This window comes from Ananas comosus, linkage group 12, assembly GCF_001540865.1.
Source record: "Ananas comosus cultivar F153 linkage group 12, ASM154086v1, whole genome shotgun sequence".
Lineage (NCBI taxonomy): Eukaryota > Viridiplantae > Streptophyta > Magnoliopsida > Poales > Bromeliaceae > Ananas > Ananas comosus.
The window spans coordinates 11,918,420-11,932,696 of NC_033632.1; the positions used below are offsets into that span (position 1 = coordinate 11,918,420).

General features: G+C 34.2%; 2 protein-coding genes across 2 annotated transcripts; one reads left to right on the forward strand and one right to left on the reverse strand.

Annotated features, from left to right (window-relative positions):
• On the forward strand, positions 7,054-7,783 carry LOC109718680 (36.4 kDa proline-rich protein-like). Its single transcript, XM_020245028.1, has one exon. The coding sequence runs from the start codon at positions 7,156-7,158 to the stop codon at positions 7,585-7,587; it is 432 nt and encodes a 143-aa protein (XP_020100617.1). The 5' UTR covers positions 7,054-7,155; the 3' UTR covers positions 7,588-7,783.
• LOC109717990 (thioredoxin O1, mitochondrial-like) lies at positions 8,518-12,997 on the reverse strand (the record flags this gene model as incomplete). The annotated part of the gene is made up of 7 exons (XM_020243957.1): positions 8,518-8,820; positions 9,453-9,579; positions 11,398-11,442; positions 11,624-11,703; positions 12,221-12,271; positions 12,747-12,812; positions 12,895-12,997. Coding segments are annotated over 6 exons (444 nt in total), but the record flags the coding sequence as incomplete, so codon positions are not given.

Consider the following 14,277-nt stretch of genomic DNA (forward strand, 5'->3'; position numbering starts at 1 on the left):
GGATCGTCAATTTGAACAAGCGCTCTATTATCGAAAACAAATAGGTGGCAACGGATTCATTCTCTATTCGATAGCATTCCCTAGCTCAACTCTCTCTCTCTCTCTCTCTCTTCTATATATAATATATAATATATATAATATATATATATAATGATATATAGACTATATAGAGTAAGGCTACTGTGTTATTAGAGCACAGCAGCCCTTGTGTCCGTTAAGTTCTTAACCCCCCATCAAATTTGTTATGGGGTTAGGGTGAAAGAAGAAATAGTAATTGGAGAGAAATGGTTCTTAATTTCTCTTAATCTTGATTTCACTCTTCCAATTTCTTTCTCTCATTCACCCTTAAACCACATCAAATTTGTGCGGCTTAGAATTTAGGAGCACCCAAGACTGCTGTGCTCTAAACTAGCACAGTAGCCCTACTATATATACTATAATATATATATATCACACACACAACAACACAGAGTGAGGCTACTTGCATCCGCGGCAAGCACAGGAGTCCTTCTGTGCTTCATGCCTCGTTTTCGAGGGAGTGGGGGTGTGGGGTTCCGACTTTGAAATCGGTTGGGGGGTGGTCGATCGGAGTCCATTAAACTTGACTTTAGAGTATTTGAAGTACTAGAAAATAATTTTATATTTTACAATATCCATTTGTCCTAGTGAATGTATGGGCTCAAAATCAACGGCCTGAAATAAAAATCTTACAAAATGTAATAATTATGACATAAATTTAATCAAGATTTGCATCTTTTTTATATTCGATATAAAGAACTTTCTATCAAATTTCACCGCTATTTGGATATTCTCTACCACCGATTAAACTTAGCAAACGGCTGCACTGCGGCCATTGGAAATTCGGTTGATTTGAGCTCATTCGATTCACTAGGCAAATGATATCGAAAAAGTAATAAATTTATTTTCTGCGTACTCCAAATGACTCTTAGATCAAGGTTAAACGGAGCCGATCGACGATATCGAATGAGTCGCACATCGATAAACGACGCTGGAAGCATGAAGACTCCGCTGCTTTCGATAGCATTAGTAGCCCATCTCTGCATATATAATATATATATAATATATATATATTATATATATATATAATTATATATATATATATATATATAGTATAATAAGTATAATATTCAGCTCACGGCATTAAAATAATTGATTTTAGCCCCTTCGAAATCACTAGCAAATATATCGAAAAAATTATAAAACATTTATTCTTCTACGTACTTCAATATACATCTGATCAAGAAATAAAATTGTTTAATGGAAGCTGATCGACGATTCGAAGTCGACAACATCGAAAACGACTTGCGAAGCACCAAACGGCTCCGTGCTTCCTAGAATCATAGTAGCCTCACCATTTATTATATATATATATATTATAATATATATATAAAAGCTCATGAGACATCTGAAATATAAACCAAAGAAAAAAAAAGGTCAATGATTCGAAAGTTTGCAACATGCAAAAAACGGGCCTGAAAAGTACGGAAGCTTCGTGCTCCCAGAAGCATAATAACCTCACTCATCTCTCTCTCTCTCTCTTCTCTCTCTCATCTCTCTCGTCTCTGCGTCGTCTCTCTCTCTCTCTCTCTTAATATATATATATAATAATATATAATATATATATATAGGTTGCAGCTAGAACTACTCCGGAATAGTAAATCAGCGCATTTTACTATCGATGTGGTACTATACTATTATGAGTACGATCGCCCTCGTACTCATAAGTTGTTTTCGATGATAGAGCTTCCGAATCGACGATCCACACTGTTAAATATTATCTAGAGCATTTAAAACGTCTAGACATCAAATTTTATAATTTTTCGACATCATTTACTTTACGCTCAAAAGGTCACAAAACTGACAATTTTTAACGACCGGTATGAGATATTTGCTAGTTTAATGGTGTAAAAGAATCGAAATCGGTTGAATTTTTGATAGAAAATTTTATTCACTGTATAGATAAAGATCAATAACTCCGATAGAAAATTTTATTCACTGTATAGATAAAGATCAATAACTCCGATCTTAAATTGAAGGATCCGATCATCCATTTTTAAGATGTCGTTCGATTTTGACTGTTCATTTTATACCCGCTTGATGGATTTTATCATGATTTCGAAAAATTACAAAATTTATTTTCTAGAGAGAGAGAGAGAGAGTTCGGCTACTATACTCTTATGAGTATAGATCTTTTTATACTCATAAATTTTCAGTCGTTAGATCTACCTCTTTGACCATTTTCAACTGTTAGATCATACTATTCAACCAATCACCCACTCAACTCGAGGGAACCACTATTATCCTAACAAGGGACTACTATTATCCTAACTGCACATTTCTTCATTCAACAGTCGAAAATTTATGAGTACAAAGGAATCTATACTCATGAGAGTATAATAGACCTAGCTTAGAGAGAGAGAGAGAGAGAGAAAGAGAGAGAGAGAGAGAGAGAGTTAGACTGATATGCTTCTCATCGGCCCCATTAGACTTGATCTAGAGTATTTGAAAAACCTATAAATAAATTTCGTAGTTTTTTTATATAATTTGCCTAGTGATTAAAGGGGCTCAAAATCAACCATTTTAATAGTTGCAGTGAGCCGTTTACAAGTTTAACGGTGTAGAAATATTCAAATCATATAAAATTTTTACAGAAAATTTTTTATACTATATAAAATAAAATCAATATCTTTAATCTAAAATTTTAGTGTCATACCATCACATTTTGTGAGATTTTTATTTTCAATCATTGATTTTGAATTCTTTCAATCACTAGATAAATGATATCGAAAAATTATGAAATTTATTTTTAGATACTTTAAATACTTTAGATCAAATCTAACAGAGCCAATCGTCGATTCGAAAGTCCCACCATCAAAAAACGACTTCGAAACACAGAAGACTCCGTGCTTCTAGAAGCACACCAGTCTATAACAATCTTACATTATAATCATTGAGAGGCTCATATTTATTCAGTAATCTTGTTAACTTTTTTTTTGTAACACAAATTATTTTAATATATATATATATATATATATATATATATATATAGAGAGAGAGAGAGAGAGAGAGAGAGAGAGAGAGAGAGAGTGAGACTACTATGCTTCTGGAAGCATGGAGCCTTCCGTACTTCCAGGTCGTTTTCGATGTTGCGATTTTCGAATCGTCGATCGGCTCCGTTAAACTTAATCTAGAGTATTTGAAGTACCTAGAAAATAAATTTTGTAATTTTTCGATATCATTTGTCTAGTGAACTAAGGGACTCAAAATTAACGGCTGAAAATAAAAATCTTACAAAACGTGATAATATGATATTAAAATTTTAGATCAAAGATATTGATCTTGTTTTATATAGTATAAAGAATTTTCTATCAAAATTTCACGTGATTTGGATATTTCTACACCGTTAAACTTGCAAACGGCTCACTACGGCATTAAAATAATTGATTTTAGCCCCTTCGAAATCACTAGCAATGATATCGAAAAAATTATATACATTTAATCTTCTACGTCACTTCAAAATACTCTATCAAACAAATGTTTAATGGAGCTGATCGACGATTCGACAAGTCGACAACATCGAAAACGACTTGCGAAGCACGAAACGCTCCGTGCTTCTAGAAGATAGTACCCAGCCTTATTAATATATATATATAATATATATATATATATGAAAAGCTCATGAGCATCTTAAATATAAACAAAGAAAAAAAAGGTCAATGATTCGAAAGTTTCGGCAACATGAAAAAACGGCCTGAAAGAGTACGGGAAGGCTTCGTGCTCCAGAAGCATAATAACCTCACTCTCTCTCTCTCTCTCTCTTCTCTCTCCTCTCTCTCTCTCTCTCTCTCTCTCTCTCTCTCTCTATATATATATATAACTAATATATATATATATATATATAGGTTGAGCTAGAACTACTCTCGGAATAGTAAATCAGGCATTTTACCTATCGATGTGTTTCGGATGATAGAGCTTACCAATTGGACGATCGGCATCCGTTGAAACATGATCATATATCACTTAAAGTGATTTAGAATAGAAATTTCAAAATCTGTTCGACATCATTTGGCTAAATATCCAAATATTTAAAAATTGTACATTTTAGGTGGTATTATAAGAGACAATTTCTTCTTTAACGTTTGAAAATATTATCAAATCAATTGAATTTTTGTTAGAAAATTCTTTAAACTATTTAAAACAAGATCTATACTCTTGATCTTGATTACAAGACTCCTATCATCATTTTTTAAAGAATTTTCATTTTCAACCATTCATTTTCTGTTCACTAGATGGATAAAAGAACAATATCTAAAGTGCGTGAAATTTGATTTCTAGGTAGTTTAAATGGTTTAGATCATATTTAACGGAGTCGATCGTCAATTTGGAAGCTCTATCATCGAAAACAACTTGATAGTAAAATGCTCCGTTTACTATCGAGAGTATTCTAGCTCAACTCTATATATATATATATATATATATATACTAAAAAGCTATGAGCATCTTAGAATATAAACCAAAAAAAAAAAAGGGTCAATGATTCAATTCATATAAATGGCAGTTCCATCTTTTTAAATTATATTCGGAATGCCACATTTTCAATGACAAGGATAAAGCATCTTAAATTTGTGGTTTGGTTACTAAGGCTCCAAAATTGCCAGTTGCTCCTTTGCATGTCCATACATGCAGAAATCAAATGCAAATGTCACAAGGGCATTTATTGATTTTGTTTTGTTACTAAAAAGATAATCATCCTCCCATAAATTATTGTTTTGTAATGCCCCAAACAAGAAGGCATATACAGCTCACATGGTTTAGAGAGAGAGAGAGAGAGAGATGTAGATGTCAGGTCACGTCATTCATTCTAAAACTATTCTAACCCTAACTCTTAATCTTTTGAGCTATCCAAAATGTTACAGCCGGATTAAAAGATTTAGTTTTATTATACTTGATATATAAAATTATTCTAAATTTTAAAACGTCACATTCTTTTATCCTTTAAACCTTGACGTCTTCATGAGGCTCAAACACACTCAAAAGCCCCAAATAATATGAGACTCGTCTCGCTAGCTTCAGTCGATCTTGTGGGAAGCAGCACGCCATCCACAATGATCGTCAACCAAGAAGCTGTGCTTTGTCTAACTGTAACCTTGGCTAAGACGAGATTCATATCACACTTCCGATTGATTATCGACTATAATACCAACTGTAATGTCCCACTTTCTAGAGAAATTATCTATTCTAGAACTGCTTAAACTCTAGTCGGGCTAAAAGGATTAGTATTATTAGAGTTATATATAAGATTATTCCGAATCCTAAAGTGTAACATATCAACACATGATTTTTATTAGGGATAATTGGCTATATACCCCCTCAAAACTTTGAAAATATTTAATTTTATCTTCTTTTTTTTCTGTTTCAAATATACCCCTCATATATTCTTCTGTTATTCAAAAATACCCCTACAATTACCACCCGTTAAGTTATCTCGGATTAAATATAAGTTAAATATCTACCAAAATTAAAAAAATAAAAATACTTCTTTTACCCTTAACTAAGGACAAATAAAAAAAATTGATGATGGCAGAATGATATATTTGAAAAGACAAAAAATTAAAATATTTTTTTTACTCCTAACTTCAGAACAAATAAGAAAAATTGATAATGATAGGATGATAAATTTAAAAAAGCAAAATAGTAATTTTACAGAGATAAGGACTATTGTTAACAGTTCCATATCAGAATTAACTCTAAGAGTTTATGTGAAATAACTTGAAACGTTAAAAAGATATTTTTAACAGAGTGATAAATCAGAAAGTCGAAAACATTTCAACAAAAATATAAGCAATTTGCCCTTTTATTAAATAGCTACAGAAAATGTTATATCAAATGAAAAAAATAGACCTTTTTTTAAAAAAAAATAAAGGCTCAAGGTGCTAAAGAAAATTATCAGATAGATCACACCACGTGTGTAAATAAAACGAGGACGGAAATTTAATCCATTAATAACAAATAGAAAGAGGAGTCGAGGAGCTTAAAATGGACTTTGTTACCATATCACTCAAAGATGCTTTAATAGGAAAATGTATGGAAATAGTTTTGTAAGTCACTAAATATTCTTGTCACTAAATATTCTTGTCATTTTGTCTAATTGTATATATGTGGAAGATACAATGTCTCCTAAGGACCTCAACTTAAACTCACTTAAAGCCAACAAATAAACCGTGTTGACATAGTACATAAGAAGAAGAAAATTCTGCTGCTGCTTCTTTTTCTTATGTACGCAAAATTTAAAAACAATCTCCAAATAAGAAAGAATGGAATACATATGAAGAAGAAGAAGAATCAACAGAATTGGTAGAAAAGAATAAGCAGTGAAAAGAGTAAAGAAGACAAAGAAGAAGATAGAGGTAAGAAACTGCTAGAGGATTTTAAAGTTGCTCTAAACTTACCGAACATAAGAAAAAGAAGGATCATCAAAATATGTANAAAAATTGAAAGGGAAAAAGCAGTAAATTTGATAGCAAAAGCAAAAAAAAGAGGGGAAAAACTAAGTGCTAAAGATACGGCAGAAGAACTGTTAAAGAACGGTGTTTTACTCATTCCATATTCAACATAAACAATATTTCACAACTCGTAATTGTTTTCAATAATCAAACAATTGCTGCATATCAAGTTTTCACAAAATAAAGTGACTTCCTCTTGCAACAAGCCACTTTAAGTAGTTTCCAATTCTCGCCTTAAAACAATACAAAAGAAATATATATACATATATCGTATTTAACTCCAGGAGCTAACTAGCTAGTTAAACTTTGTCCACAAGGACATATAATGTGGCCTACTTTTAACTTGATCCTACATATATTCAAAAAAATAACCCCCAGAAAAAAAAAGAAGTACAAGAGAAAAATATCACTCCCTAAGCACACGTTTTGTGGGTCATAAACTCATGAGAATAAAGGGAGTTAAAGGACAGAGTTCAGAGACTTTGGTGTGAAAACGTTCTATGTGATGGAAACAAAAATCCAAAAATCCCCACATGCACTTGTTTATAAATTCACCTCTCTAGTGTACACTATCACAACAACAACAACAACAACACTCAGTATCTTCATCTCTTCTCCTAAGAAAGCATATATGGGTAAGTTATTTTTGGCCCTCTTAGTATTTCTCGCACTCTTTTATTCTGTACTATCATGTCCCTATTGCCCAACACCTGTTCCGCCGATAGTACTACCGCCGCCGCCGCCGCCACCGTCCACGTTAGTGCCCTGCCCCCCTCCGCCCCCTAGACGGGGGCCAACCTGTCCTATCGACACTCTGAAGCTGGACGCTTGTGTGAATATCCTAGGCGGGCTAGTAAACATTGTGATTGGGGGCGAGGGGCAGGCGACGGACGCCTGCTGCCCCGTCCTCGAAGGCGTCGCGGACTTAGACGCGGCTCTCTGCCTTTGCACCTGCATTAAGGCCAACCTTCTTAACATCAACATACTTCTCCCTATTGCTATTGAGGTGCTCTTGGATTGTGGGAAACATATTCCTTCAGATTATCAGTGTCCTGGGTATTAAAATTATTACTAGGTATATTTATGAAGCTTGTGCTTTTGGCTTATTTATTTACATAAAAGGTTTTGTATCATTGCTATGGGTTTCAAATTTTCTAAACTAAGGCTTTGTAATGTGGTAGTAGAAGTGGTAATTTTGTAATAAAAGGCCATGAAGGAGGCCAAGAAAGGTAATTAATATTATTTGAAGTGCACAACTACTCTCACAAGGTTTATCAAGGCTCATATCAAAGAGAAGCTCAGAAAATTCTGCTTAAATGGAGCTGTTTGGGAAAATCCTAAAACTTCTTAATTTAACTTTTTTTAATTATTATTCATGAAATGTAAAATAAAAAGGCTTAATCTGAGCCATCCATCTCCCCTTAATCATAACCTACATACTATCCCACAACTTATTTTGATACATAAGTATTATTTTATTATTATTATTATTAGTGTATGTAGTAAAATTTTACTTTTAATGCACCAATAAGTAATCTACGTACAGAATTGGATATACCTACTGCTTTATTTTGTGAAGCAATGCGAAAGCATACATTTCCATTTCTTGTAAGGGCCTATTTGATATTGAAGTCCATCTACCACTAGTAGGCAAAATGAAATTGGGATAAAAGTATATAGAAATATACTTCTGCGATTCCCGATGAGACCTCAATATTAGATACGCAAACAGAATATACTTTTCCATCGTACTTTCTCATCACCCACAATGTATTTATTTTGTAATCCCCAAGAGTCTAAGAGTATTATCGCATGGTTCAAGTCCAAGACAGCTTTTTCCTAATTACAAGTTCAAAACATAAAATAAAAATAATCCCCTCTGCTGAAAAAATTTCTTCCAAATTAAGACTTTGTTAAAGTGGAGATTCCAAATTGGTGTAATCCACACACACACAAAACAAAGAAACAAAAAAAAAAAAGGAGATATGACAAGTGAGAAAAGCAAATCAGAAACTGCCAAATTACTAGCTGTAGATAGATGTAAAACTTTGAAAGCAAACTGTTTTCCTTAAACACTATAAAGCATACTAAAAAAAAAAGAAAAGAAAATACAAATTAAAAACAAAAAGGGTGAAGAAACGGTAATAACACATACTCATTAAATAGCATTAAGGCAGCAAGTGAAAAGGAAATGGGGAGAGGAAAAGTGCCTGTGACTTGAATTGACAGTATCAAAAGCTCTTTCTTTATGTATCAAATGCAAGCCCTGCTGCTTCAACCAAACTTTTATTTCTGCCTGTGTAGAAAGATACAAAACATACAAATCAATAAAAAATTAGCTCAACACAAGACATTTATGTCATATGTACATAAACACACACACACACACACACACACAGAGGTTACACTCTCAAGACACTTAAGATATCATAAAATGTTGGTACGAGTAGATTTCCAAGCTTATATAATGTAATTTTGTCTTGATTCAAACCATCTAAACTTTTATTTGGTTTGATTTTGAGTTAATTACAGTAGTTCTAATAGGGATTCTGCTAATTAACTGCTCTTCAGCTCTCTTAGCATATATTTGTTAAACAAAATCAGTATTTTGGTAGGCTGAAAAGCACATAAAGTGCTGTTACGTTTAACAGTCCCCATCGAATTGGTGTCCATCATCAAGGGGGGAAAAAAATGGAGCATCAATTTCAAAATGATCATGTAATTGAGGGGGTCTCCATAATAGTGTTCACCTATATTTTTCTTCTTTTACTTTTCCTTTTTTGTAAGTCTCTTCTATTCCCAAATGGGAAATCCGCTTGATTATGTTATCCCACTTTCTCTTATCGACTCAAGCATATATTTAACTTGCTCAAAGATGCGCCAATAATAATCATGATGTGATTTCATGTAAAAGAATAGTAGCCATACCTGCTAAAGAAATGTGATAACCGAAGATCTACTTGTATAGCTTTTCCATGGTGGTTTCAAGTTGTCGCACGTCGGCGCCAATTATTTCAGAAGCCTTCTGGCCATTCTGAAAGAAATGGAGCGTCGGCTGCAAGGGAAAATTATAAGCAAAAGTGGAAATTTAGAACAAAGTTACAAGAAGTACAGGACCTTAATTAATAATAAATATAGTTCAAGAGACTAATTTTCTAACACAACGTTGCAATATCTAGGTGGATCATATTCCAAAGAACAGAAAAATTCTAATGGCGTATCTAGGCCTTGACAGATATAGAGGAAAAACTGAAAAAAATAATGGCTGGCGAACTCTTTTAGTTAAAAGATTTAGCAAAGTAAGGACTCTATTTCCTTATAGTTGAATAAATACCACCACTAGCCCACTACGATGATCACAAGTAAGATATGAGAAAGTTGATCGAAGGAAATTGTTTCTGTGAAATCACTAACAAAAATAAAAAAGCACGATGGTATAACCATAGTTAGTAAATTCGCGATTAATACGCGAATTATTCGCGTATTTTTCATAATGCGAATTAAACGACGAATTTCGTATTTTTCCGAAAAATTCGAAAAAATACGCAATTTTTTCGTCAAAAATCATTATTCGCGAATTATTCGCGATTCGCGAATAATTCGGAATCGCGAATAATTCGCCCAAAAAATCGCGATCGCGCGGTCGCGGACTTGCTGCCGAGGGTCGCGTCGTCACCGCTCGTCACCGCTTGCGTCGTCGCCGCTCGTCGCCGCTCGCATCGTCGCCGCTCGCGTCGACGCCGCTAGGGTTGTTGTCGTCCTCCGCCGCCCTTGCCGTCGCCGGGAGCGAGGGCCGCGGCGGCGGATCCATGTCCTCGCCCGAGGCCGGCTCCAGAAAAGTGGAAGATGAACAGTAGAATATTGGGGCTTTTGGGAATTGGGAGGTGCACGGTCCACGAGGCTATTTTAGCCTCGTGGACCGCATGAGGGGGAGGTCCACAGTGGACCTCCCTCTCATATATATATATATATATACTAGTTGAATGTACGTGCAAATACACGTAACAATTAATTATTATAATATATTTCAAACCAATATAAANATTTATTATATATTTTATTTTATTTTTATATAGAAATATTTATATAATATTTTATTTATAAATTTGTAATTATTTATTATTATTTTTAAATATATAAATTTTATTTATTATATAGCCGAATTTTTTATTCCGAATTTTTAATTGGTTAACGTATAATATCCGTATAAATCACGTATCCGAATAATTACTGAACCCGTTTTTTAGCTGTATTTTTCAACGAATTTAAAACTTAAAAAACGAATTTTATCCGAATTATAGCTGTACCGAATTTTTACCGAATCCGAATTAACTAACTATGGGTATAACCACTAAGTTTCCAAACTGATGATGATCTAATTAGAACTAAGTTCTCTGTGATGAAACAACAGCCTATAACAAGAAAAGTTATCGCCTAAACCTTGCCCACCCAGTTGTCTAACCTCTACTCCATCTTCATCTCTAAAGGGCTATGGTATATTATACAGATATTTCAGCGCCTTTCTTGGAGCATCTGAACAAGTTTTGTCATTTCGTCAGTGAAAAATTTCATCACTTATGTTAGCAAGCAAACTTCTTCTTACAATTCTAATCCAGTAGTAAGTTATTTTACAATAGATTTTCCATCAGTACCACCTAACAACTGTCGTAATAAAGAGTAATGGGATTACAATCAGCATTAGGTAATAGAATGGCCTGGTGGATTATTACAAAGATTAAAATGTAAAAAAGAAAAGACAGAAAAAGAAAACAGATTAGCTTATGTAAGCAAGGAATCAAATATTGTGATGATATTTCTAGTAATTATAGCCGAAATCTGTTTGCATAATAGACAGAAGATTGGTGTGACATACCACAGAAGAAATCCCTAGTGGCCCTAATACGCTGTCAATTCCCTCCTGAGAACAACAGTGAATATCAAGACAAATGTAGAATAAAACAGTAACAGTTTTAGCACAACGAGTGGAGTTGACAGATTTAAATAAATTTCAATACGACAGCGAAGATTTTTCATACATAATACATAAATACATAAAAGGCAACACGTATAGGGATATGAGTAGAAGCGTCCTTCCTTACCTGATCAATATCGACCTTATACGTGGTGACGTGTGGGTACATGCCACTCATCTTTTCTACTACTGGAGAGAGATACTTGCCTATACAATATAGGCAACAAAAAAGGTAAGAGATCGCCTAAAAACTCATTCAAATTCTCTAGGGCTATCTGTTTAGAGCATAAAAATTCATATTCTCTAGATAATTCTTCGAATAGCTTCATTGAAAAAGCACTTCTCAGGGTGTAGAGATATTCGATGAAGTGCTATTACAATAAGTACTATTTCAAATAGCGCTTATCTCCACAGCAGAGTCAGAAGCTGCAAATTGGATTTTTATTTATTTTGAGGCTTCTTGGCAAAGCAAAAAATTCCAATTTCTCCATTTGCCAAGCGCTCTACCAAACCAGAAAGAGGGCCAAACCAGCAATTAGTCTCTAATCAAAGAGTTAACTATCGTCATTTCCTTATATAAAGAACTACCACATTTCCATATTCCATCCATGTATTCATGTTTATAATCACTAATTACGACGCAAAACCTTTATTTCCTATCATCCTTGATGAAATTTGAAACATATAACTCAAGAAAAGCTTTTGGAAGGTTCAAATCCCTTACAAGGCGGGCACCAAACAGCCGTGAAATAGAAGATCGCTGGAAACTTCTCATCTGCGAATGAATCATCAATCAAAAATCAACCAACTGAAAAGAAACCCAACAAAAGCCCTATAAAAGATAAAGAAAAAAACTAGGTAAAACAGAATGGAGACCCCACAATTGTAAGCCTTTCTGAATTTGCCCTCTCAACATACATTCTCTGTATTGACACATCTTAACTTCTGATTATATCTTGTTGTGAAATTGAGTGATTTTAGTCAAAATAAATTGGAAATTTTATCAAACTCAACAATGATTCCATCAAATTTACTCATTGGAATCACTTTGTAGCAAATAATAATAATAATAATAATAAAACTAACAACTAGTAGCTAACAAAGCTATTAAATTTAACAAAAAAATCAACCTCCCCAACTAGAAAAAGAACTCGAATCAAAATATTACAAGTTAAAGGGGGCGTTCCTCTATACAATATTATCCCGAAAAAAGAAACAAAAATTATTGTAAAGGAGAGGAATCCACCAACCCTGGACCTTCTTCATCGAATCCTTGAACTCCTCCGCGGATTTGACGAGGACGAGTCCCGACCCCCCTGGGAAACGACCAAATCATAGCATTAAAGCCCTACATCACGGAAAGGAGATCGAATCGAAGGGAGCGAAGCGGGGTGTTACCGGGAGCGGCGGAGAAGGAGCGAGAGGGGAGGAGGAGGGAGGCGGCGGAGGAGGTGAAGATGCGGCGTAGGGGAGGAGGAATAGGAGGAGGAGAGGAGGAAGAGAGGGGAGGAGGAGGGGTTAGGGTTTTATATAGTTTGAGTCGATGGAGGAATGAGTCGTGAAGAGCGTGAGCGGAGGAGAGCGGTAGGAGGTGGTGGCGGTGGCGGTGGAGGAGGAGGAGGCGAGGGAGACGACGAGCCATTTTTTTTTCTTTTTTTTTTTTTAATTTTGGGTTTTCCCTTTTTGCCCTTGAGCGAAGAGTTCTTTATACTAGGGTAAAATGTCAGATATAGTCCCTATACTATTCCTATATTACATATCAGTTCATTCACTTTCCAGTGGCTAAATTTCCCCCTTGGTCCCTAACCTTTAATGTTTTTTCACTTTGGTCCCTAGTTTTTCTTTTTTTCTTTTGTTATTCTGTTCCTAACCTCTACCCAATTTTTTTTTACCAAATTATCATTAATTTTGACGAAATAGATTACGCCAATTACTATGTTTGACATTTTACCCTAGTATAAAGATTAGGAACCGATTATGTGTTAATCTTAAGGATTAATACAAATACAAAATAACCCCGGTGCAATTAACCGTCAACATTTTAATCCTTTAATTTCTTTTCTTGTATTTCAATTTAGTCTTCAACCTTTACTTGATTTTTTTTTTTTTTTTGCTTTAGTCCACAACCTTTTTTTAATTTCTTGCAATGGGATTCCTAATATTTAGTATTTGTTTCAAATAAGTTTCTAACATTTAAAATAAGAATAAAAGATAAAAGATAAGAGCGTTTGTTTTTCCACGAAAGTCCGGCGACGAACTCGTAAGTTCTGTGTAACCAAACTTTGCCGGCGTTGGGACGCAGCGACAAACTCAGACTTCCGTGGGGCCCACGCGACCGGCACGCGCAATCATAATGAATGTATATAAATTAAAAGCACCATTATCAGAGTAGTAGTTTCTGAGTTCGAGTCCGGTCCGACCTCTAGTCTCATTTAATTCAAATCCACATTTTGTGTCCATCAAAAAGTTTCGAGCCCAAACGTAAGGAAGAGTGTTGAATATATAAATTAAAAAATATCGTTCTCTAATATCTTAAACTTGTAGTGAATATATAAATTAAGAATACCATTCATTGCCAGCTTAAGCTTTTGGACGGTGCGAAACAAATACTCCCTTAAATCACGAGCCAATCACAAACAAATAAACAGTGAATTGAAAAGAACAAGCAACTACGATCATAAACTAATTAAAATTCCACTCTCCATATTTGGTTTGATGCTTTTGAATAACACAAGCATCAGAAAAGGCTAAATTTTATTCAAATCGGTTCAAAACTTTTTC